Genomic DNA, 25,562 nt, shown 5'->3' with positions numbered 1-25,562 from the left:
GAAATCTCATGCACACAAAGGAAAGGGTGATAACTCCTAGGCTCTGATTTGCTTTGAAATAGTCCTTTTTGGAGACCTTAACTACGAGATGCTACACCAGTGTCTGTCTCATCTTGGCAGGTTTTGGCTCAAGGAATGAACAGTAGGTTGCCTGCCTCCTTGTTGTTACTAGAAAAAGCTAATTGTGGAATTCGTGGAAAAAGTTACAATTTATTTTGCAATTCTGTCTTGTTGCCTCTCCACCCTCTCACCTATGACTTAGTTTCCTTCAGTGTATTTGTTATAGGACTGACCAGAGGTTGCCAAACTACGTAGAACAATAGTCATTAATTTTTTTAAATTTAAAGACATCTCTTGAACATAGAAAATTTACTTTAGATCCCTACGTTATGATAATTTAGTATTTGTGATAAAAATATGCAATGAAAATGCTCTTGGGTATTTAGTAATAATTGTAAATGAATTTGGATTTTATTAGTTATAGTGGCATACTCATAAATGTGAATCATGGTAGTGCCAATTAACTGTGAGCTGTTACTCATATTGCAGTGTTCAATATAAATATGGATTTGTGAACCCCTGTCAATATCATTGTGTACTTCCAAAGTCTGGGGACTGGTACAGATTGGATTCCTGACGAGTACTTGTGACATTGTGCTTGGCATTTGTATTAGTCCATTTTCTCACTGCTGAGAAAAACATACCAGATACCAGGAAGAAAAAGTGGTTTAATTGGACTTACAGTTCCACATGACTGGGAAGGCCTCAGAATCATGATGGGAGGTGAAAGGCACTTCTTACATGGTGGCATCAAGAGAAAATGAGAAGCAAAAGCAGAAACCCCTGATAAACCCATCAGATCTTGTGAGATTTACTCACTATCATGAAAATAGCATAAGAAAGACTGGCCCCCATGATTCAGTTACCTCCCTCTGAGTCCCTCCCACAACATGTGGAAATTCTGGGAGACACAATTAAAGTTACTATTTGGGTGGGGACACAACCAAACCATAGTAGCATGTTTATGCATGTTACCTTATTTTCAATATGATACTGTATTTGGTCCATGAGTTGTTTAGAAGTATAGGAGGTTTTCTTACTTTTTTTATTGGTTTCCAACTTCATTTCATACATTGTGGTCCAAGAATATTGCCAGTTGATACCAATTCTTGGAAATATTCTGGTACAGTATTTGCTTTATGGCTTAGCAAATGATTTATTTTTATAAATCTTCCATATAAACTTGAAAAAGATGAGTTTTCTCCAATTGATAGGTACTAGATTGTAGATATATCCATTAGATCAAACTTAACTGCACTATTCAAATTTTCTTTGTACCTACAGAATTTTGTCTACTGTATCTATAACTGAAAAAAATCATGTAAATATCCCACTGCAGTGATAGATTTCTCTGCTTCTGAATGTAGTTTTGTAAAATTTTATTTTATATAGTTTGATGCTATGTTATAGGTGATAAACGTTTAAAAGTATCTGTCATGTTTTTCTGGTGAATTGAACCTTTTTAAAATTATGTATTGACTCTAAATTTTTTTCTTTATTCTTGGTCTATTTCTAAATATTTTCTTTTGGTTTATTTTGTATCTAATTATTTTGTATCACATTTTGTGAGTGGTAGTAGAAGTTTTAAGTATATACCTACTGTATATTTTTCCTCTCAGTCTTTCCTCTTCCTATGTTTCAAATGTGTTTCTTTTAAACAGCCTATATCTATTTTGTTTTATTTTTACAGTCTGTAAATCTTCACCTGTTCTTGAGATTTAAATTCGTGTGTATTTATTATAGTACCGATATATTTGTTTTTATTTTTACCATATTCTTTGTGCTTCCTAATTATCTTGCTCTTTTTGTATTTTTTTCTCTTTTCTTGGTTTCTTTTAGATTTATTCGGGATCCCCCAACCTGCTGCTTCCAACTCCGTTCTCTTTCTCCTACATGTTAGAAGTTATGTACTTTATTTCTGTGGCTTCAGTGGCTATGCTAGCTGTTTTAAGATGCATATTTAAACTAAAGTCTAAAATTAACCTGTATATTTAAGTATATATAGTGATAAAAGCATATTTAAATGCTTAAACTTTGATGTCCCCCTCACAACTTTTTAAAATCTAGTATATTGCCATTCTCTATATGTGACAACTTAATCATTATGGTTTAATATGTTAGTACTTACTTAGATTTACCCACCTCTTTAATATTTTTTGCTCATCATTTCTTCTGCATCTCAAACCTTCCATTGGGGTCTTCCTTCTTTTGCCTGAAGTACCTCTTTCAACATTTTTTAAATCAAAAAACTCTTGATAGAAAACTGTGGTTTTGTTTTCTTGAAAATGACTTTAATTTGCCCTCTGAAGACATGATTTATAACAGTACAGAATTTTAGGTTGACAGTTATTTTATCGGAGTATACTAAGATATTATTTCATTGTGTTCTGGCATCCATTGGTGCTGCTAAGAAGTCAGCAATTGATTGTTTTAAATACCATTTCTTAGCAGGTGATATGTCGTGCCTTTCCATCATTTTTAAGATCTTTATCCTTGTAGTTCTGCATTTTTACAGTGGTATGACTAGTTGTGGATTTCTTTTTATTTATCCTACTTTGAATGTATTGGACTTGTTACATCTGAGGTCATACAACATTGCTAGAAAGTTCTAAGTTAATATCCATTAAATACTGTTTCTTTCCCATTCTGCTTATTACTCTTTCTAGTACTCTTATTAGATGTTGTATTACTCCATTTTCATGCTGCTGATGAAGACATACCCGAGACTGGGCGATTTACAAAAGAAAGAGGTTTATTGGACTTACAGTACCACATGGCTGGGGAGCCCTCCCAATCACTTCATAAGGTGAAAGGCATAACTCACGTGGTGGCAGACAAGAGAAGAGCTTGAGCAGGGAAACTCTCATTTTTAAAACCATCAGATCTCTTGAGACTTATTCACTGTCACAAGAACAGCACAGGAAAGACCTGCCCCCATGATTCAATTACCTCCCACTAGGTCCCTCCCATAACATGTGGGAATTCAAGATGAGATTTGCGGGGGGACACAGCCAAACCATATCAGATGTACACAGGTTACATAGGTGTACATCTAATTAGCTTTTCGTTCTCACCTTCATATTTCTTAACCTCTTTTTAAGATTTGAATTTGTCTGTATGAGCTAATTGAAGATAATATATTCCTATATATCTGCCAACTCAGTAATTCTTCATCTATGTGCAATACACTTGTTTAATATATTAATCAGATACTCCATTTCATTTATAGAAGTTTGAGCTCTTTTAAGTCTGTTCCCATTCATTGTTTATGGACCTTTTCCCCTTGTTCATACATATCTTCAGACTTGAATTGCTTCAAATATATTAAATATAATTTAGTTATTAGTTAATATTTAATTATTAATATTTGAAATAATAATTGTCAGAATTGGTCTGACTATTTCAATATCAGAAATATACTAGTTACTTAAATAATTTTTGTTTCTTGGTGTGTTATTACGTATTTTCCTTTTAGCAGCTCTTTTGTCTTGGAACTTTATGAGACTCCTTTGAGACTTTCATTAATCTTAAGTCCTCTAATTGTGTTGGCTTTTGAGAGTTGCCTGGAGTATCTCTACCTGAGAACCTCTTTACATTATATTCTTCCTTTGAAGTTCTTCAGACCAAAAACGTACTATGAATTGAGGCATCAAAGCTATTGATGTGAGGAAGACCTTGTGGTTACAGATTCTTATGAGAAATCTTTCTTTTTCCTCCACACAGCATCAAGGTAGAGACAGACAAGTTTCTTGGTTGCCCCATTACCTTATCCATATACTATATTCATATGCTAAGGATATAACTCTTTGGAACCCTACCTTATGAGGGAGTTTTCTGTTATGTATGCAGGGAGAGTGGAATCTGGGCTTCTTATATCTTATGCTCTGGGCCCTGTGAAACTATCAGAGTTGAAATTCACAGTCTTCAGAGTTTAATAGAAGCCTAAAGGTGAAGCCTAGTTGCTCAGATACCTCCTAAGAGTCTCATTTCACCTCATTTGCGAGCTGGATGATGTACTTTTAAATATTTTTTCATATTTTATTCAGGATATTTTGACTGAGAGGTACATTCAGGGTAGCTAATTCACCACGAAAGCTGCAAGAAATAGAACATATGTTGTTTTATTTCATTCTTCCACCAACCACATTCTATACAGAAGAAGGGTTAAATATAGTTGAAAATCAAACAGTTAATAATATTTGAATGTAAAACTAGGTCTTTTGACTCAAGGCCATGGTTGTGTTGTGTTTTGTTTTGTTTTCAAACCCTGTGTTACAACCTCCTCCTGGTAGAAGCCTTAAAGAGATAAATATATTCATCCTAACTTGTAGCACTGATTGTGTTTTATAACGTTAGTGATTATTGTTAAGCATTTGGGACTTTCTTACCTTAATTTACATCCTGGTCTTGAGGAAGTAGTATATGATAGTTTGGGTTCCTAAAATGAATATTTCAAAAATTGTTTCCTTTGATCATTCGTAGGAATACAAACTGAGCTGTGCAATTATTCCTAATGATAGCCTGTCCAAGTCCAACTCAAGTTTTTGAAATTTCTGCAGTGCCTTTAAGTATGCGTGTGTACATCACATTCAGTGCTTTGTTTGGGGGCATATTGGGATTTTGGGGGAGAAATAGAAGGAGGTATTCAATTCTTATACAGAGTATCTTAAAGCCAATTCATTTATTTTATGATAGCTTAAAAGCCACCTGAGGCATGCTATATATGGGCCATTAGAGGAAATAATATGTTTACTTTAAACTTTGTGTGCAATGCTAAAAATTTTAACTTTATCTTCTAATGTAATTATAAGCAATTAACAGTTTCATCTTAATTATTGATATACAGATCCTGATTGCTGTGGTACATCTTTCTTCTTGTGACCATAGACAAAACATCTTTGAAAGCATTTTGATAAGGCTGAATAATATGTTGTTAATTAAGCTCACAATTTTTTCCATTGGTTAAGATAAAGGCAGTTTCATTTGTAACCCAGAAAGTTTACAGATGATATTGATAATTTATCCCTATGCAACTTTGCATTTTATGCAGTCTTTTGCAATAATCATAACTTATCTTCTAGCCTTTATCTGATCATTTTGATCCATTGTGTGTCCTGCTGTCAGAATGACCTCTATTACAGTTTTATTTGATCATGTAACTTCCTTACATCAAATCCTACAGGTTAATACACAGACTCCTTACCATGCAGTCCTGCCAAACTGTGCTTACCTCTGAATGGTCACCTTATTTTGCCTCTCAATACATAGTTTGACACAATCAGTTGCCCTAGTTCTTAAAAATGTCTCATCCATCTCTGGCTTAAATAACATATATACACTCACAATTCACAGATATGTTTGTTCAGCCTGACCATGCTTCTGCATTCCAGGCTCATTCATTCAACATTCCAAATGTAACATGTTTTAAAGAGGAGCCTTGTCTTGTGTTCTCTAATCCTGTTTCTTCCCTCTCCATCCCCATCTCAGCTGTGCAAGTCAAAAACTTAGGAAATGTCTAAGACTCTCTTTCTCTTCTACCCCGCACCCAAGCAAGTTCTCATTAGCTGTACCTTCAAAACATGTCTGCCCTCTGCTCAGCCTCTTCATCTCCACTGCTGTTACCCTCATCAAAGTCACCATCATCTCTCACCTGAATGTGTTCAGTGTCCTCCTCACTGGTCTCTGTGCTCTCACTACAGTCAGTTCTCATAGCAGCCAAAGAGATCTTCTTAGAAACATAAACCATTGTCTTCTCTCATTGTAACCATCCAGGAAATCTCCAAACACTCCACTGGAAATCCAAATGAAATCCCAAGGTCCTTTCCTAATGGCTTGCAGGACCATCCATGGTAGCCTCTGCTGTCTCTCTGAGCCCGTGCTCTTGCACTTTCCCTTTTGCATGCTGTTCTCTAGACATAGTGGCCCCTCGTTCTTCGCACACATGAAGCACATTCTCTTCTTCCTCAAAAGCTGCTCTTTCTTCAGATACTACCATGGCTCATGCTCTCATTTTAGTCAATTGTTTTCTCACTGTTTTAGGTTGCTTCTGATCGACTTATAAAATAATCAGTCAGATATTGCTGCATTTGAGACAACCACAAAACCACAGTGACATACAACGGTGCACATCTCCAGACTGAGGATCGGGACTGGGTTGTTGCTTTCTTTCAAGCTTCAGAATTGCCTGGCTTTAGCTTCTTGCTGCGGTTTGTCCTCCTATCTGCTCCATGTCTTTCATTGTTCTGTCCCTGGCTTGATGGATGTTTGTCAGATAAATGAGTAAAGGAAGGAATAAATGAACAGCAATTAAGAGAACAAAGGAAGGAATAGATAATAGAAATTAAGTAGTATAAGTCGCTTCACCTACATTCATCTCGTGTGCCATGATTATTGTAAGAACCTAAGATATTTCTGCCACATCTTCTGTTTTATTTTTACATGCACAGATCAGAGAACAGGCATGTGTTTCTCGGGCCTGGTGAATGGTCGCTGTGCACAAGAGCTCCCGGGGAGAATGACAAAAATGCAGTGCTGCTGTGAGCCTGGCCGCTGCTGGGGCATTGGAACCATTCCTGAAGCCTGTCCTGTCAGAGGTTCTGGTACGTGGCTGGCTGCTGGTGTTCTCGGGACAGACACTGTTAGGGAAATTAGTAACAATGATCTATGTCTATTTTGCACTCTGGGAGACCAAGGCGGGTGGGTTGCTTGAGTCCAGAAGTTCAAGACCAGCCTGGGCAACGTGACGAAACCCCATCTCTACCAAAAATACAAAAATTACAGGCTTGGTGGTGCACGCCTGTAATCCCAGATACTTGCAGGGCTGAGGTGGGAGAATCACAAGAGCGTGGGCAGTCCAGGCTACAGCAATCCATGATTGTGCCACTGCACTCCAGCCTGAGTGACAGAGTGAGACCCTGTCTCAAAAAATATGTATATTTTGCTCTTCTCCTTGAAGTCAAGTCATATTTGTCTTCCTTTGTGTATTTTTAATATGACTTGAGGGTTTTTGTGGGGAATGAGATAGCATTGTTATTTAGGATCAGTTTTGATAATACCCAATTCAGTAACATCAGACAAATTCCTCAAAGCCGATTGACTTGTTTTTGTCCAAGTATATTTTTAAATTATTTTGAATGTTGTTATTTCAATTCAGTTTTTAAATCTCCTGATCTTTTATTCCAGAGCTTAAATATCTTTGAAGAAGAAAGCTCTGTCTTTATTTCAGGAATACCTTCAGCTTAGAATGTCTCAGTCTTTGAAGATATTTTCTCTCTTCTCATGATCTTGAAAATTAATCATGCAAGAGTGTGATGATGCCTCTTACTAACTTTGCTATGGTAACTGCCATATAAATGATGCTATATTGGGAAATAAGGGTTAATGAGAAGTAGTTCTTGATATGTGTAAAATGAGTAGTCAAGTACAATTAGTGCTTATCACTTAAAGTTATATTAATATATTCAATTATATTATTATTTTCTCTTTGAATTAAAATCATGAAAAATAATTAAATCTTTGAAATGTGCTTACAAAGATTTATACCAATATATACTGCTATCAGAAAAAATATCAAGACACATTCATCATTCTTTCAAAATCTGTCATAAAATACCAAAATCAATAACTATTAGTAAGGCAACAAAGGGCGCAATTAATGCCTAGTAAATAATTTTAGATTCTCCTAGTTCCACTAGTAGTACATAATTAATACTTTATATTTCTTTGGGTATAGTGCCTTAATTCTGCAAACAGTTAAGGAAATAAGACAATTGCTATCTTCTTGCTTCTCGTTACTCGACTTTGTCACTTGGACAAAAAAGGAGCAGATTTTAAAGCTTATTAGATATTGTATACCATTAAAATCCATGTTAGAAAATCTTTTTGTCTAACATGGATTTTAATGGTATACAATATCTAATAAGCTTTAAGCATTTTTATTCAAGTAAATTTCCTATATTCATAATTATGTCTGGAATTTTATGCATTGCACTTAGGGTGCATAAAGTAAAAATGCACATATAAATCATTATTTGTTTATGCAACTCAGTTAAAACAATGTGACATACAGGTTTTAAATTTTTTTCTAAAACTTTTTTTCCTTTTTCTTGCTGCTGCCAGCATTAAAAACGTGTAGAGATAGTAATCTACTTAATCATATTGTGTAGTATAGGTAAGCCAAAGCGACCTAGTACAATGTACCAATTGCTTTTATTATGCAAGAAGACATTCACTTAAACTTTCTTAAGTTAAACTTTCTTTTTTTCTAGAGGAATATCGCAGACTTTGCATGGATGGACTTCCAATGGGAGGGATTCCAGGGAGTGCTGGTTCCAGACCTGGAGGCACTGGGGGAAATGGCTTTGCCCCAAGTGGCAATGGCAATGGCTATGGCCCAGGAGGGACAGGCTTCATCCCCATCCCTGGAGGCAATGGCTTTTCTCCTGGCGTTGGGGGAGCCAATGTTGGGGCCGGAGGACAAGGGCCTATCATCACTGGACTAAGTAAGTGGTTAGTTTTCTTGTGGACTCTTTAGTTTTCTGCCTCAACTGATATTCTAATATCTAACATAATTTTAATTTTTCAAAAGGGTTGTGTGAACACACTTGCACACGTGTATGTGTGAGAGAGAGAGAGAGAGGGAAACCTATTTCAGAGTCTGATATGTAGTAATACCAAATTTAGCAAAATATAACTTTTCTGTTCTGTAAACTCTCTGTTAGAGAAAAGAATGTGTGACCCAGGTTCTCTTTGAAAATACATACGAGAGCCCAATAATATTCCAATCCAGTTGACACCACCAAAAAGCATGTTTTTGGTTCCAGTGTATTTCATTTGGCTGTTTGCAGCTGCCCTATTCAAATACCTCCTTGAGTTATTTTCCAGAACCATTTCTCAACTGAGATAAACTGAATGTTTTGTCCTGTGCCAATTCAAATATTGTAATGTACATATCTTTCCTCACCCTTTTTTGTTAAATTGCTTAAGAAATTGAAAACCATGGACTTCAGACCAGAGTTGGCATTCGTGTACTTGACATTTAACTTCATTCTTTTTAGAAGCGCTTCTCTTGCTAATAATATTTAAGGATGCCCTATAGTGTTATGTTTATTCTTTTTGGCATATTGCTGATTTACTGTATCTGAATATCAGCAGACTTACAAAGGAGAAATGGAAAGCACTCAAATGTACGGTAGAACATTCCTGAAATTTGAAAAAGACATCATTATGGGCAAGATTTCCAGATGTGTAACTTAACAAATGCAAGTTACAGCCATGTGTCTCAGTAATATTTTTTAGATTGTCCACATTACAGTTTTAATAAAATATAAAATCATATGAGCTTCTAATATATACCTAATTAATTTACCATTAAATGTCCTTTAAAAATCAATTTAGGAAAGAAATGCATGTTGTAATGATTAAATATAATTGTACTTTTAATTTTCCGTAGCAATTCTGAACCAGACAATAGATATCTGTAAGCATCATGCTAATCTTTGTTTAAATGGACGCTGTATACCTACTGTCTCAAGCTACCGATGTGAATGCAACATGGGTTATAAGCAGGATGCAAATGGAGATTGTATAGGTAAGTTCCTTATTCTTTAACAATCCTTCTTAGTTTTTTTAGTAGCTGTTGGATTACAGAATCAAATTGGAGTGAATATGATTTTTTGTCTTTTGAAATAAAGCTAATTTCCAAACTGTCTCTTCTGTGTGTATGCTATTCAATATGCCCCCTTAACCTATGCTGAGCTAGATCACTTCAAGAATTTCCTACCCTTTCAGGTCTTAAATATTGTAATATCTGTCTCTGACTCTCCCTTTCCTTCCTTCTTAGAATTGCTTACTCTTAATATAAACTAAAAAAGGAATCTGTGTAACAATGAATATATTTTGAAAACAATTTGTCGAGCATGAATCCATTTTTAAAAGATGACAAGACACCAGTGGACTAAAATCTGATACGTCAGGGCAGTAGTTTTCAAATATGTTGGTCTCAGACTCATTTAAACTCTTAAAATCATTGGTTATCTCTATTTCAGTAGTTACCTAATTCGAAATTAAAGATGAAAATATTAAAACATTTATTGATTTATTGAAAAATAACAATAATAAACCCGTTGCATGTTAATATAAGTAACATTTTTATGAAAAACTTCATTTTTGAAAACACAGTGTGTGGAAACAAATGTTGTTATTTTACATTTTTGCAAATCTTTTAAATGTCTACCAGCTGGATTGTCATGGCTGCTTCTGCATTTAAGGTGTGGTGATAATGTTGTTTTGTTGAGGAATGAACATCTGTCCTCAAACAGATTCATAAATGGAAAAGAAGAAGAATACCACATAGGCTTTTCAGATAATTGTGGTTGTTCTTTGATATTCCACTAAAACGTACAGGGAGTAATTCTTAAAGTTTAGTTAACCATATAGAATCTGAAACCATGTTAGCATACTTTTTGTAACATGGTCTATTGGTTTGTCTAATGTTTGAATGGATTTTGTAACATGCATTGGTCATTTGGAATATACTGATTCACTGTATTATTCAGATCTTTCCAAGGTTGACATATTTTACTATATACTATCAAAAAACTGTATTTGATAATATCACCATCAAACTCATAAAAATACCTTCAAATTTCTGGGAAACTGTCAAGCACACAGTGTTAAATACTCTTTCTGAATTCTGTCACTTTTAAGGTTGGATTTTAACGTTAGCATCAAATGCAGTCTGTTGTTTTTCTTAAAGTGACAGGCTCAATTCATTATTTTCAAGAAAATGTCTGCCAGATTAATAACTCGGAGTAACTACAATTTGTCTGTCAGTCATTCTTCAAGTAAAAACAGTATTCTGCGGAAAAAGCTGCTAATGGAGTACACGACTCAAACAACTACACAGGAACTTTTCCTTGAGACACAGGCACTCACAGTGCTTCAATCAGCAACAATGTGTAATGTACATTTTGTCACAAATATTTTTAAAATGTATATTCAAGAGTCAAGATTATTATTAACTTCATGATGTCATCAATGATATTATTTTTTTTTTTTTGAGATGGAGTCTCGCTCTGTCACCCAGGCTGGAGTGCTGTGGTGCGATCTCGACTCACTGCAACCTCCACCTCCCAGGTTCTTGCAATTCTCCTGCCTCAGCCTTCCAAGTAGCTGGGACAACAGCTGCACGCCATCATGCCCGGCTAAATTTTTGTATTTTAATAGAGATGGGGTTTCACTGTGTTGCCCAGGCTGGTCTTGAACTCCTGAGCTCAGGCAATCTGCCCATCTCAGCCTCCCAAAGTGCTGGGATTACAGGTGTGGGCCACTGTGGCCAGCCCACCAATGATATTCTTAAGTGAAAATGTCTTTTTTAAATACCCTGTGAGTTCATGGCATTGACTGCTAGGACAGTTTGGTGCTACTGCCTTAATCTGTGCTAAGCCACCATCATTGCTCTTGTGCCATCGGAGCAAATGTTAACATGATTAAAAATAATAATAATAAATAGCATCTTAATATGATTGTGAAAATAGTTTTGAATCAAACTCACTCTGAAAGGATCTCAGTGGTTTCTAGGGTCCCAGAGACCACACCTTGAGAACAGCCGCTATAAAGAGGCCCCAACTTTCTTATAGGTCATATACAAAAAGTTTAACAGTGAGAGAGTTGTGTGGCACTCAGGAGACACATTCCCACAGAATCAGTGGTAGTGGTAGGCTTGGAAGTTCTGATTCCCTAAATGCCATTTATATTGATTTGTGCTCATAAACTATGATCTCTACTAGTGATGTGGTAAAAGGAGAGACCATCAGGAACATCTCATTTAGCAGCAGAATCTGCAGTAGCTAGGGGTTACATTAGTGTCTGTGAAGGATAAGAAATTTCCCCATGGAGTTAATAAAGGTCAGTAGAGAGCGGCCAAGATGGCTGAGTAGACATAGCCAGAAAGAGCATTTCCTACCAACAGACCAGACCATCAAGAAGACTGGCACACTCTGAGAGAATCTTCAGAAGGAAGGCATTAAAAGTGTATGGAGGAGCACATGGACCCCCTGGACTGAAGTAGGAGGAAGCTGGGAAGCCTTCATGGGGTTGCCAAGGACCAAGACTTGTTCCTGACCCCCAGCAGTTCCTGAGGAATGAGTGAGTTAAATAGGTGAGGAGTGGCCCACTCTTAGTAGGGATCTCTGGAATCCGACCTGCAGGAGATCCCAAAACCTGTATGGACATTTGAGCTGACAGGGAGAGCTGCTTGGATAGGTAGCAGGGACAGGACTCCAGCCTGTGCAGAGCCCAGAGGGTTTGGCACTGGAATGGCTGTGACACCCATACCCCAAGGCTTGTCATTTTCTAGGGGGCTTTGGCATTGGTTGGTTGTTGGACCTGGATAGAGCAGAGCAATCTTGCCCATGGGACAGGGCCAGTCTGATCTGAGTGTCCTCCATCTGCCAACCTCTCTCAGTGTTCCTGCGTGGCTGTGTCTACTTGCAGCACAGCCTCAGATGCCCATCTGGAGCTCTTCCCAGTGGTCACCACCATAGCTCCTTTGCCAGCAAACCCTGCCTAACCATTGGAGAACTTCAGTAGATGGGCCTCTGTCAACATGCTCCCACCTATAGCCTCTCCCCACTACTTTGCTGGCATGCACGTGCCCACAGCCTCCCCCCATTGCTTCGCTGGCACACATGCACATAGGCCTCACCACCCCATCACCACTGACAAGTTCTTAAGAAAGAAGCAAACTGATCTGAAAGTGCTGAAAAACTCGCTACAAGAATTTCATAATACAATCAGAAGTATTAACAGAAGAATAGAAAAAGTTGAGGAAAGAATCTCAGAGCTCAAAGACTGGTTCTTTGAAACAGTTCTTTGAAACATATTTGAAGATATTGCCCATGAAAATTTCTCCAACCTTGTTAAAGAAGTCAACATTCAAATTCAGGATGTCCAGAGAACCCTTGTAATTATTATACAAGGTGACCAACCTCAAGACATATAATCATCAGATTCTCCAAGGTCAACAAGAAATAAAAAATTTTTAAGGCAACTAGAGAGAAACGAACAGGTCACCTACAAAGGGAACCCCATCAGGATAACAGTGGACCTTTCAGCAGGAACCCTACAAGCCAGAAGAGTTTGGGGGCCTATGTTCAGCATTCTTAAAAAAAAAGAAATCCCAACCAAGAATTTTATATTCAGCCAAACAAGATTCATACGTGCAGGAGAAATAAAATATTTTTCAGACAAGCAAACGCTGAAGGAATTTGCCACCAGACCGACCTGCCTTACCAAGAGGTCCTTGAGGGAGTGTTAAACATAGAAATGAAAGACTGTTACCAGCCACCACAAAAACAAACTTAAGTACATACACCATTGACACTCTAAAGTAACCACACAATCAAATCTGCATAACAACCTGCTAATGCAATGACAGGATCAATCAGCACGTAACAATATTATCCTTGAAAATGAACAGGCTAAATGACCCACTTAAAAGGCACAGAGTGGCAAGATAGATAAACAAACAAAATTCAACTCTATGTTGTCTTCAAGAGACCCATCTCACATGCAGTGACATCCATAAGCTCAAAGTAAAAAGATGGAGTAAAAGCTACCAAGCAAATGGAAAACAAAAAACAGTGGGAGTTGCTGTTCTAATTTAACACAAAACAGACTTTAAACCAACAATGATTTAAAAAGACAAAGAGCGGCATTACATAATAATAAAGGTTCAATGCAACAAAAGATTTCGCTCTCCTAAACATACATGCACCCAACACTGGAGCACCCAGATTCATAAAACAAGATTTTAGAGACCTACAGAGAGACTTAAATAACAACACAATAGTAGTGGGAGGCTTTAACACCCCACGGACAGTATTAGACAGATCATCAAAGCAAAAAACTAACAAAAGCAGCTGCAACAAAAACAATAAATGACAAATGAGACCTAATTAAACTAAAGAGCTTCTGCACATCAAAAGAAACTATCAGGTAAACAACCTCTGGGAGTAGTAGAAAATATTTGCAAACTATGCCTCTGGCAGTAGTCTAATGTCCAGAATCTACAGGGAACTTAAATTACAAGTGAAAAATAATCTCATTAAATAATGGGTAAAAGAATGAGCAGACACTTCTCAAAAAAAGACATACGTGCAGACAACAAGCATATGAAAAAACAAGAAGCTCAGCATCACCTCTCATTAGAGAAATGCAAATCAAAACCACAATGAGATACCATATTATACCAGTCAAAATGGCTGTTATTAAAAAGTAGATACTGGTAAGGTTGTGAAGAAAAGAATGCTTATTCACTGCTGTGGGAATGTAAATTAGCTCCGCCACTGTGGAAAGCAATTTGGAGATTTCTTGAAGAATTTAAAACAGAGCTACCATTCAACCCAGCAATACTGGGTATAAACCCAAAGGAATATAAAATGTTCTATCATAAAGACACATGCACACATATGTTCATCACAGTACTATTCACAATATAAAGACATGGAAGCAACCTAAATGCCCATCAATGGTGGACCGAATAAAGAAAATGTGGTACATACACACCATGGAATACTACATAGCCATAAAAAAAGAATGAGACCATGTCCTTTGCAGCCACGTGGATGGAGCTGGAGGCCATGGTCCTAAATGAATTAACACAGAAACAGAAAACCAAATACCATATGTTCCCATTTATAAGTGGGAGCTAAACATTCAGTATGCGTGGACACAAAGAAGGGAACAAGAGACACTGGAGCCTGCTTGAGAGTGGAAGGTGGAAGGAGAGTGAGGATCAAAAAACTACCTATCAGGCCATGGGTGATGAAATAATCTTCACACCAAACCCCTGTGACATGCAATTTTCCTGTGTTAGAAATCTGTACTTGTACTCCCTGAACCTAAAATAAAAGTTGGAAAGAAATATGTGTGTATGTGTGTGTACAACATTTCTTTCTACCTGAGTTCTGAGCCAATTGAGAGGCAAAGAGCCCATTTCATATGGAGTTCCAAAAAATTTTGAAAATTAAAGCTGTTTGTGCTGTCTAGACTCCTTATTTGTGCTTGCTTAGTTTGAAGTCTTAAAAAAGTTGGTTGTGATCCTAAAATGTACTACATGTTCTCAGACACTAGTCAAAGCTGTGATTAATACTCTCAGCTTTGGACCTATATCTGAAAAATGCCAACTATAATTTCATCTAGAGCCTTGGTTTTTCCAAGTAGATTTTTGGTCCCCAGGTGCCACTTGAATATTTTCTCAAGTTTTCCCAACCTGTGCACCCTGTGTTGAAGAATAGAGAGATTCTAAGCATTTATTTCTAAAAGTTAAGGAGGAAAATGAAGCTCTAAAGGTGGGCTGTAAAACAGCCCCTGAGTTCCTCAAACAATGTCTTATATCATAGGTGTTCATGACTCCTAAAAGTCTGTAAGCTCAAGAAGACAAGGCCATGTCTTTTTCTTAGTTAATCATGATGGAAGTGTGCAGATATTTAAACTAGCTTTATTGTGGTTTAACTGACATACAATAAGTTGTGTATATTTGAAGCATACGGGTTGGTAAGTTTTGATGTGTGTATACCAATAAAATTATGACCACAATCGGATAATGAACATATCTGTCACCCTCATAAGGTTTACCTTTGCTCCTTGTAATCTCTCCATCTTGCTCCCCCTTTCATCCATCCCCAGCCCCCATGCTGTCCCCAGGCAATAACTGATCAATCACTGTACATTAGTTTGCATTGTGTAGAATTTTATAAAAATGGAATCTTACTGTTACATATATGCCTTTTGTCTGGTTTCCTTTAGTGAGCTTAATCTGTGATTCATCTATGTTGTGGGGGTAAATGATTGATTTCTTTTTGTTGTGGAATAGTATTTTATTGTATGGATATACCACAGTTTATTTATATATTCCAGTGTTGATAGTCACTTATTTTGTTTCCAGTTTCTGGCTATTACAAATAAAGCTCTTATGAACATTCATGGACAAGCATTTGTAAGCATTTTAGTTTTCTTGAGTATATTCCTGGGTGTGGAGTGGCTGGATTATGTGAGGGGAATATATTTAATTATTTAAGAAACTGCCAAAACGTACTATTTTACATTTCTAGCAGCAGTATATGAGAGTATCAGTTACTCCATAACCCCAAGCCATCACTTGGTATGGTCAGGTTTTTACATTTAGCTATTGTAATAGGTATACAGGGGTTTCTCATTGTGGTTTTAATTTACATTTCTCTAATGAGTCACATTAAAAAGATGTTGACTATCTTTTCATGGGTTTATTTGATCTGACGCTTCTTTGGTAAAGAATCAGTTGAAATCTTGGTCCACTTTAAAATTATTTTCTTATTCAGTTTTGAGGGTTCTTTGTTTATTCTGGATATAAGTCCTTATCAAGTATATGATTTACACATGTTTTTCCTACCCTGTGACTTGCCTTTTCTTCTTGTAACATATCTTTTAAAGTGTTGGATTTTTTAATTCTAATAAAATTCTATTTATTAAGTTTGTTGTTTTATGGATCATGCTTTTGATGTTGTATCTAGGAAATCTTTGCCAAATCTAAGAGTTTTCTTCACAAGAGTTTTCTTCAATGTTTGCTTCTAGAAGTTATCTAGTTTTAGGCCTTGGATCCATTTTGTGTTAGTTTTTTAATATTGCATGAAGTTTATTTTTGTAGTGTATTAATAACCATCACCCTTTGTTGAAAAGAGTATCTTCTCTCTATTGCATTGCCTTTGCACCTCGTTGAAAATCAGTTGCTCGTATATATTGGGTCTGTTTCTGGACTCTCAGCTCTGACTCATCTACTTAGGAGCTTGCTGCATTCTGCCAGGGTTCCCCCATCTGCACCATGGTCTGAAAACTCTATTAAAGCCATAAGCCGAAATAGTCATGCTATTCACTGTTTTCCACCTCATAGGGCTCTATAGTCTTTGTCACCTGTTGCCAAGTTTCTTGAAAACCATGATTTCTTATACGTTGTCCATTTGTTTGTGTATTTGAAGAAGTGGGGGTAAATCTCTCTTAGCTGGGAACAGAAATGTCCCCTATTTTTTTAGTGTAAAGATTGTGGCATGAAAAAAATGGGACAAAAACGCCAGCTAGTGAATCTTTATATAAGCCTAGGCAAGAAATTATGACAATAGTGATGTAGGACTGCAGAAATACTTAATGATTCTACAAGTGCTTGGGAGGTTAATCAGTGGAATCTGATGACCCAGTTGTGGGAAATCAAAGAATAGAAAACTACAATGATACACAAGTATCTGGCTGACCAAAACTGGACATACAGTGGCGTTGTTAACATAAGAAGTGTACGAAGGTGCAGATTGGTAGGAAATAGTTGTTGAGTTTTTTTCTGGCTGACCAAAACTAGACATATAGTGGTGGTGTTAACATAAGAAGTATAAGAAGGTGCAGATTGGGAGAAAATAGTTGTTGAGGCTTTTCTGGACATGCTGAGTTTAGGTGTCTAGGGTTATTTAATCATAGAGCTCTAATGCTAAGAGGAATGTCCAGGGGTAGAGTTACAGATTTAGGAGTCAACAACACACAGGTGGCCATTAGAACCATGAAGATAAATGTTATGTCCCAGGCTGAACAACAGGACAAGTGAAAAGATAACAGAAATACTACAGCTGGAATCCTATGGAACTGCCACATTGAAGGCTGCTAGTCTAGCTCAGCTCAGACACACCTTGTTCTAGCTCATAATGTTGGAGAGATAGCAAAATAATCTACAGAATTATGTTCCTGAAGTTCTGAAAGGGCACACATTCAAGAGAAAAGTAGTGTCAGGTGTTAAATGCAGTAGAAAAATCAAAAGCAGTGAGGAAAAAAAACTGTTGGATTTGGTAATTAAGGGAATTTTACTAACTTTGAAGAATGGTTTTAGGACAGTAATTGAGCCATTTTGAGGTCATTTTATTTATTCATAATATTAACATTTGATCATACATATGTTTCATCAACTAGCTTAACCCTAATTAACAGATTTGAGTTCAGGTCTTCCATTAAACAATATAGATGAGAGGCCAGGTATAGAGAGAGTTAGTTTCATAATTTTGCCAAAAATTTCTAAGTATACTATGATTACAGAAGACAATGTGGGCCAAATAGGATGTTTTGGAAAAATCAATCATTCTAAACTAGGTACAGGTCTACAAAATCAGAGTTATGAAATAAGGCTTAACTCAAATTTGGACTGCACAAGCCTGGAGGGCAACATTCAAAGAATCTATAAAAATGGTATACTGTAGAGTTGTACACTCTATAACTACACTCTATAACCATATGCAGCCTACCTAGCTTAGCTGATACCACCTGATGCTTCTTAGAGTGGTAGAGAGATCTCATCATTTAACCCTGCAAAGTTAAAACCCCAGCAGCAGGCTTGTCTTTCTTATTACTGTAATTCATAGAGACATCACTTAGTAATGGAGCACATTTTCAGAAAATGAGTTTTAATATTTTAATCCTATACTCTAATGTCAATTATTAATCATTTTAATTTATAAACAACAAATTGAATTTATAAACAACACATCAGAAAAAGTGAAGAGGATATTAATTAACTAGTTCTTTAAATTATAAGAGCCCAAGATAACAGTAGTAAAACTATGTCAGCTGTGCTAATGTTTTGAGGAATAACAAACTGCTACTGCTATTTGGGAACTTTTGTGAGATACCTGATGAAGCAGTATAACTTGAAAGGCAATAGATTTATTAAAGGATCAATGACAAAGAAAATAGAATTGGGTCTATTTTACTATTGTGAGAACTATGCCTGATGCCTGAAAACGGTTATATTTAACCATCATATTTTTCTCTCTTTTTCTTGAGAATTCTACTATAAAATTAAAATTTGTAACTCTCGTAGTGTCTGTATAAGTCAATCTGCTGTTAACAATGTTTTTTTGTGTGTGTGAGACGGAGTTTCGCTCTTGTTACCCAGGCTGGAGTGCAATGGCGCGATCTCGGCTCACCGCAACCTCCACCTCCTGGGTTCAAGCAATTCTCCTGCCTCCGCCTCCCAGGTAGCTGGGACTACAGGCGTGTGCCATCATGCCCAGCTAATTTTTGTATTTTTAGTAGAGACAGGGTTTCACCATGTTGACTAGGATGGTCTCAATCTCTCGACCTCATGATCCACCCACCTCGGCCTCCCAAAGTGCTGGGATTATAGGTGTGAGCCACCACGCCCAGCCAGCAATGTTTTTAATTCAAGTAACTCTATTTTGAAATAGTGAAAAATCATTTAAATTTTTATTGAAATAGTAAAAAAATCATTTAAATTTCTATTGGGCTACAGGTAATCTTAGAGCCCTTGCAAGTGTTTTTTTAAAAAGTCTTTTCTAAGTTGGCATATAAAGTATTTTTCAAGGGAAAATATTTCTTAACCATAGTAGTATTGGAGAATTTAACAATTTTGATAATCAACATTCTCCATAATTTTAAAATTTATTTTAGGAGGTAAAATCCCATGAACTTTGCTTAAAAATACTTATCCCCCTCCCCCATGATGAAAACATAGTTAAGAAGTTAAAATGTACAGACCATAGTATTTAATTACCTCTGTTCCTGTAAACAAGACAAAACTAACATGATCACTTGGAGGTGCAGGACTGTGAGACTCAGAATAAAGAGGAGACATGAAATGTTCATTTCAGAAGTTGGCAGTGGTCATTTGTGATTAGTCTAAAACTGAAAATCCCAGAAAACAATCAAAAAACAACAAATGGGAGTTTAAAGTCGTAAGGAATTATAAAGTCACTAATTGTTTTTTGGTGATTGTTTTCACTTCCAAAGAAAAAGTAAGTGAACGATTATATTTTTTTCTGTGTACCAGACCCTTGATGAGTCCCTGAGGGGTTTAGGAGACAGAAGTGAATTATGGCTATAATGGCAAAATAGCTGGCAGAGCTGCCATAGCAACAAGGAGCTTAGGAGCAGGCTCTCCAGGGGAGAAAACAGTCCTGCAAGGTGACGTGGCTTTCCTGAAACTTTCCCTAAAGAGAGGAAAATGGATGCGTGGTTTCTCATGTTCTTTAGTAGAACAGAGCTTTACGTTGAGGCGTCTGTAAAGATAAGAGCTACAACACATTTTTAATTGTTGCGTTTCGATTATGTAACACAAAATTGAAGTGATCTTCAACACTGTGAACTGAAGGTGCTATTTCCTATTGGAAAGTCTATTTATTACACTTTATTTGCTTGCTAATGCTCTCTCTCTTTTCTCATTTTGCTACATTCCTTTGGCTCAGTAGAGTTGATGGTATCAACCAAAACTTTAAATGTAAGTGAGTCTTTGTGGGCTGAAGGGGTCCTTGGATGGATTGAAAAAGCATTTAGTCCTGTTACTCTTTGTTGTTTTTATTTTATTTGCTATGAGGTTTATTTCCTTTACCAGAAAGGGTTTAATTACATTCAATCTGAGTGTTTACATAAATGAAGTTGGTGGGCTTGATACAGTACAGTTCCTCTTTTAAGAACATCTGTGAAAGTAGGAATCTGCTTATTAAAGTGGTAAACCTGTGAATTGATTTCATTGTTACATTCTCCAATTTAGCTGAAATTGTATATGTTAATGGCTTCTACATGTATATGAAATGGCAAATCATAATGCCCTCATCAACTAGCCAGGTTTTTAATTTGCAAGGATTCAAAATAGTATTTAATGGGCATTGCTGAGAGAAGATGAATTAAACTTCTTATACTGACACGTGATTTCTCTGGGATTTAACTGGTCCAGAGTGTTCAGTCTGTCATTTGGCTTTTCAGTCCCTGAATTCTGCAATGGGTTTGCATTTAATTAGGTTTTAGGAGACCTTGAATGAAAAGCATGACTCTCTCAGTTTTTGGTCATGACTAGTATTTCCATAAAATTACATTTTATACAACAAATCCCTGTGCCAATTTTTAAATCCTAAAGAAACCTGAAACTGCTGAAGAAAATGGGCTTTGTTTTAATGTTTTCATTTTCTACTCTCCCATGTTTTTTACTTCAAAACATTATCCAAGCTTTAGTGTATATATAGTTGTACACATAGATGAGTTCACCAAAAAAAAAGTCATACCAAAGACACTCCATAATCCATCAATCTCTTTCTTTAAAACTGATAGCAGTGACAACATGTAACATAAATATATATCTTCAGAATCCTTTCATTGTTCTTCTGAGACTTTACTAAGCCTTAAAGAGGTTATTAACTTGCCCACATTGGTATAAGCAATAAGCATTATAGCCTATTTGTCTTTTCAGGGCCCATGCTTTTAATCATTGGCCATTATTCCAACTGAAAAATCTTTAATTCTTGATTAAAGCGAATTCCTGTGTACTCTCTAATAGGCCATATTTTTGTAAATCTTCAGACTGGCCTCAGAGTGTATTTGAAGAAAGGAATTTTCATTCATTTATAAATACTTCGCTATTTAGACTATTACCACTGACGGGCCTTCTCTCAAATTTTAGAGGGCTAAATGTACTTTAAACAAACATTTCTACAAATGGAGTGAAGTCTATAATGGTTTCTTTTGCTGCTCACAGATGTTGATGAATGCACATCAAATCCCTGCACTAATGGAGATTGTGTTAACACACCTGGTTCCTATTATTGTAAATGTCATGCTGGATTCCAGAGGACTCCTACCAAGCAAGCATGCATTGGTAAGGCAGTTTGCTTTCACGTATGAAAATGTTCCATGAAATATAGTGACCAAGTCTGTTGAAGTTAAAAGTAAATTTATTAAAATAAAACATGGAATAAAATAAGTGTTGTTACATTATTACAGATTTATTTATAATACCCTCAGAGATTCTCCCTTTAAACATAAACATTGTTTGCATCTATAACCCAGGCAACATGGTATCTGGCTTCACAAACGTTCAGTTTATCTTCCTTCCCTAGATCAGAGCTTCCTTTCTCGAAGTAACATCAGTAACCTCTGATTAACTGAGCTTAAGATTTATAGTAATTTCCAACTACTGTTTTCTTTGAATCCCACACATAGTCCAACACCAAGTCATGCCTGGTCTTTATTCACAGCTTCAGTGCTACACCCACCACCAGGGTCCAAACTCGCTGCCTCACTGCTGATTCATCTCAGAATTCTTTTACCAGATGACTGCCTGTCTTCTTTTTCATTTCCTATTCAGTCACAGGTAGTTTCTTGAATCAGCTTTCTCCAGAAGTTTTCATTGTATTACTCTTAATCTAGAAATTCTGTAGTTACTTTACACTTATCCAACATCTTGTTCTGACTTTTAAGGCCTTCATCCACTATGTCAAAAACAGCTGCAACCAGTAATTCCAGCTGCACTGCCCACCCTGTCTTAGGTTGACTGGATACCCTCTTTTTTTTTCTTTCCCTCTTCAGCTACCGTAAGGGCTGTAAAATTGCTTGCACCTACCTATCCAAAAAAAAAAAAAAAAAAAAAGCCGGTGAGAGACAAATTTTGCTAAAGAAGCAACATGACTTTGAATATTTAAAATTCCATTTCTTATCTTACTGTTTTTATCTATAAGTGTTGCAAAAGAATAATGTTTGGCCGTTTTTAATCTCCTAGATATTGATGAGTGCATCCAGAATGGAGTTCTTTGTAAAAACGGTCGATGCGTGAACACAGATGGAAGTTTCCAGTGCATTTGCAATGCTGGCTTTGAATTAACTACAGATGGAAAAAACTGTGTTGGTATGGAAATTGCCTGCTCCTTTACAAAAGATTTTAAAAGGATATACATTTTTATTTAGAACCGTATACTATTTCCATGAACGCTCACACACCACATATGTGAGATCTTCAGGTAACTTAGGTAAAATGTAAATGCTTTTAATATAAGACTGTTAAAGCATAGAGACAGATTTGTTTTGTGGGGGGGATATGTTATAACAATGAATAATTTACTGCTTCTGAAAATTTCCTGTGTGTTACATGTTAAATGGTAAGTAGCAGTTATTCTTCATAAGTTTAAATAATTTTTAGCCCCTACTCTATTTCAGGTTTTGGGTTTACAACACTGACAAAATAGAAAAGGTCTTCTTGTCCTTCACAAACTGGAGGAATATAAAAATGTTTGACATATGCAGTACACAAATCTCCAAAATTGTGGCCTGTGACGTCTAGCAGTGCAATAGATACCAACACACCACAGAAATATTGTTTACAAAGCAACACATCATATTCATCTACCAGTGAAAGTCCAGATCATTTCATTTGCAGTGAGGTCTGCCATTGCCTTATTTTCTTATAAAATAAACACTCACTGAAATTATATTATCTTTTTCACAAAGTAACACACTACTCATGGTTTATGTGGTTTTAATAGGAGCTAAGCACAAAATTTATTTAATTCTTTTCCTTTAAATCCGTATACTGAAGGTTCTTTCCACTTTCTGCACTATTTTCTCTCATTCAGTTGGCATTTTTTAAAAAAAAAAAAAAACTTAAAGCCATGAGCACATGGCTCGTTTATGTAGTGGAATTTGACTGGGTGTTGTTTGTGGAAGAAGAAGGAATTGATTCCCTCAAGGCCAGTGTTCAAAGTCACTCTTTCCTCTTCTACAGATCATGATGAATGTACAACTACCAACATGTGTTTGAATGGAATGTGCATCAATGAAGATGGCAGCTTCAAGTGCATCTGCAAACCAGGATTTGTCTTGGCTCCAAATGGGCGTTACTGTACTGGTATGTGTGGCTTTCAGATAGGAAAGTGACCATGATTGAAACCACCTTTTTTATTTGAATGAACCATGGAAGAATTACTTCAACTTCCTCATGTGGCTTTCATATTATTCACATTTCTTGCTAATTCACTAAGGCAGGTGTCTAAAGCTTTCTAGAAAAAAACCCATTGTAGTCTAGGGAACAGTAATATCTTAACCAAAATAATAATGGTATAGGAAAAATTAAGGGGCTGACAGATTGGTTTTAGCAAGTCTTGTGAAAAACAATGTAGAAATAATTTCTTTCAACTGCTTGGCTGAATAAAAAAGAGAAAGAAAGAATCTTGAAATTTTTTTTAATGTATTCTCAGAACTATATTTTCCACAATCATTCATTATGGGTTTAGCATTACATCTTTTCCATAAAGCTAATATATAGACCACTTGTAATGGTATCATTAGCAAAAATCTTATGTTGATTTAGTGAATACATAATTTTAATATTCCAATTAATTCTTTTCTTTATGAAGCCATTTTGAAAACCAAGCTCTAGTGATAACTTTACTAAGCTAAAGATATGCCTCTTGGAAATAGATGAGACCTTACTATGTTTGTACTCAAACTGAAATTTAGTAAAGTGGAATACATTTTGCAGCTTCTACTTAGAAGCAAATTTTTCTTTTCCTTTTTTAAAATGTATATATTTTTGAGACAGGATTTTGCTCTGTCACCTAGGCTGCAGTGTAGTGCCGCGATCTCAGCTCAGTGCAGCCTTGACTTCTGAGCCCAAGTGATCCTCCCACGTCAGCCTCCCAAGTAGCTGGGACTACAGGCACACGCTCCCATGCCCAGCTAATTTTGTTTTATTTTTTGCAGAGATGAGGACTCACTGTGTTGCCCAGATTGGTCTCAAACTCGTGGGCTCAAGTAATGCTCCTGCCTCAGCCTCCCAAAGTTCTGGGATTACAGGCATGAGCCATCACACCTGGACAAATTTTTCTTTTTCTTTGTTTCCTTCTTTTAGACAAAAATATCTCCATCAGCGATGTTCTGCCTTCAGTTTTACAAACTTAATCTGAATACCAGATAAGGATCATGCTCAATCTCTATAATTTCAATGAATTTAAATGAAATTCCATAGACAATAGAGATTAAAAAATTGAGACTGAGTTCTTATGTCCCTGAATAACAAATAGATTTTTGACTCTCCAGGAAGGAAGAGTACTGTAGTTTTGCTGGTTGAATTCATGACTGGGATATCATCTCAGAGTGAACTGATTTGAATTTAACATAAGATAGCAAATTGGCATTATGCTGCAGTGTATAAAATTATGTTACAGTATGTGACTTTATTTCAGCCTTTCTAAAGAAACTTCAGTGTATATCTAAAGATGACTTAGATCTTACCAGTTTCTGCTTTCAAGAAATTAGTTCTTATTAATTATTTAATTGCAAATGTGAAGATTTTAAATATTCCTGAGTCAGCAGCTGTGTGTTTAAAGTCTGGTTCATCTTTTGGGGAAGTCATTTAATGCTGGGTTACATTTGATAAATTCAAGGTGATTGAAAATTAGAAGACACACCTCAAGTTATTTTGTTGTTATGAAATGACCAAATTAATATCAACATAGCATCTATTTCTAGTTAAAGTGTCTTTGTGTGAAAAAAATTACAGAAGTTTACCTTAATTTTAAAATAATTTGTTTTACTTAACTAATTTGGATTATTTAACATTAAATGGGATTCTCATATAAATAATGAAAAAAGTGGATTGTGAGGCTTTTTTTTCCTCAATGGGTAAAGTAAAGCAACTTTTACTCTGTCTT

General features: G+C 36.1%; 1 protein-coding gene across 1 annotated transcript in view; it reads left to right on the top strand.

Moving 5' to 3' along the window:
• Positions 1–25,562, top strand: part of FBN2 (fibrillin 2) — a 263,918-nt gene that overhangs the window by 132,861 nt on the left and 105,495 nt on the right. The window contains exons 9-14 of the mRNA XM_021664917.2: positions 6,507–6,659; positions 8,328–8,561; positions 9,512–9,649; positions 21,617–21,736; positions 22,637–22,762; positions 23,636–23,758. Coding sequence (XP_021520592.2) covers positions 6,507–6,659; positions 8,328–8,561; positions 9,512–9,649; positions 21,617–21,736; positions 22,637–22,762; positions 23,636–23,758 — 894 coding nt within the window. The remainder of the gene's footprint in view (positions 1–6,506; positions 6,660–8,327; positions 8,562–9,511; positions 9,650–21,616; positions 21,737–22,636; positions 22,763–23,635; positions 23,759–25,562) is intronic.

The sequence above is a fragment of the Aotus nancymaae genome, unplaced genomic scaffold, assembly GCF_030222135.1.
Source record: "Aotus nancymaae isolate 86718 unplaced genomic scaffold, 86718_ANA_hifiasm-v0.15.2.pri h1tg000064l_1, whole genome shotgun sequence".
Classification (NCBI taxonomy): Eukaryota; Metazoa; Chordata; class Mammalia; order Primates; family Aotidae; genus Aotus; species Aotus nancymaae.
This window is presented reverse-complemented; position numbering and strand designations above follow the sequence as displayed.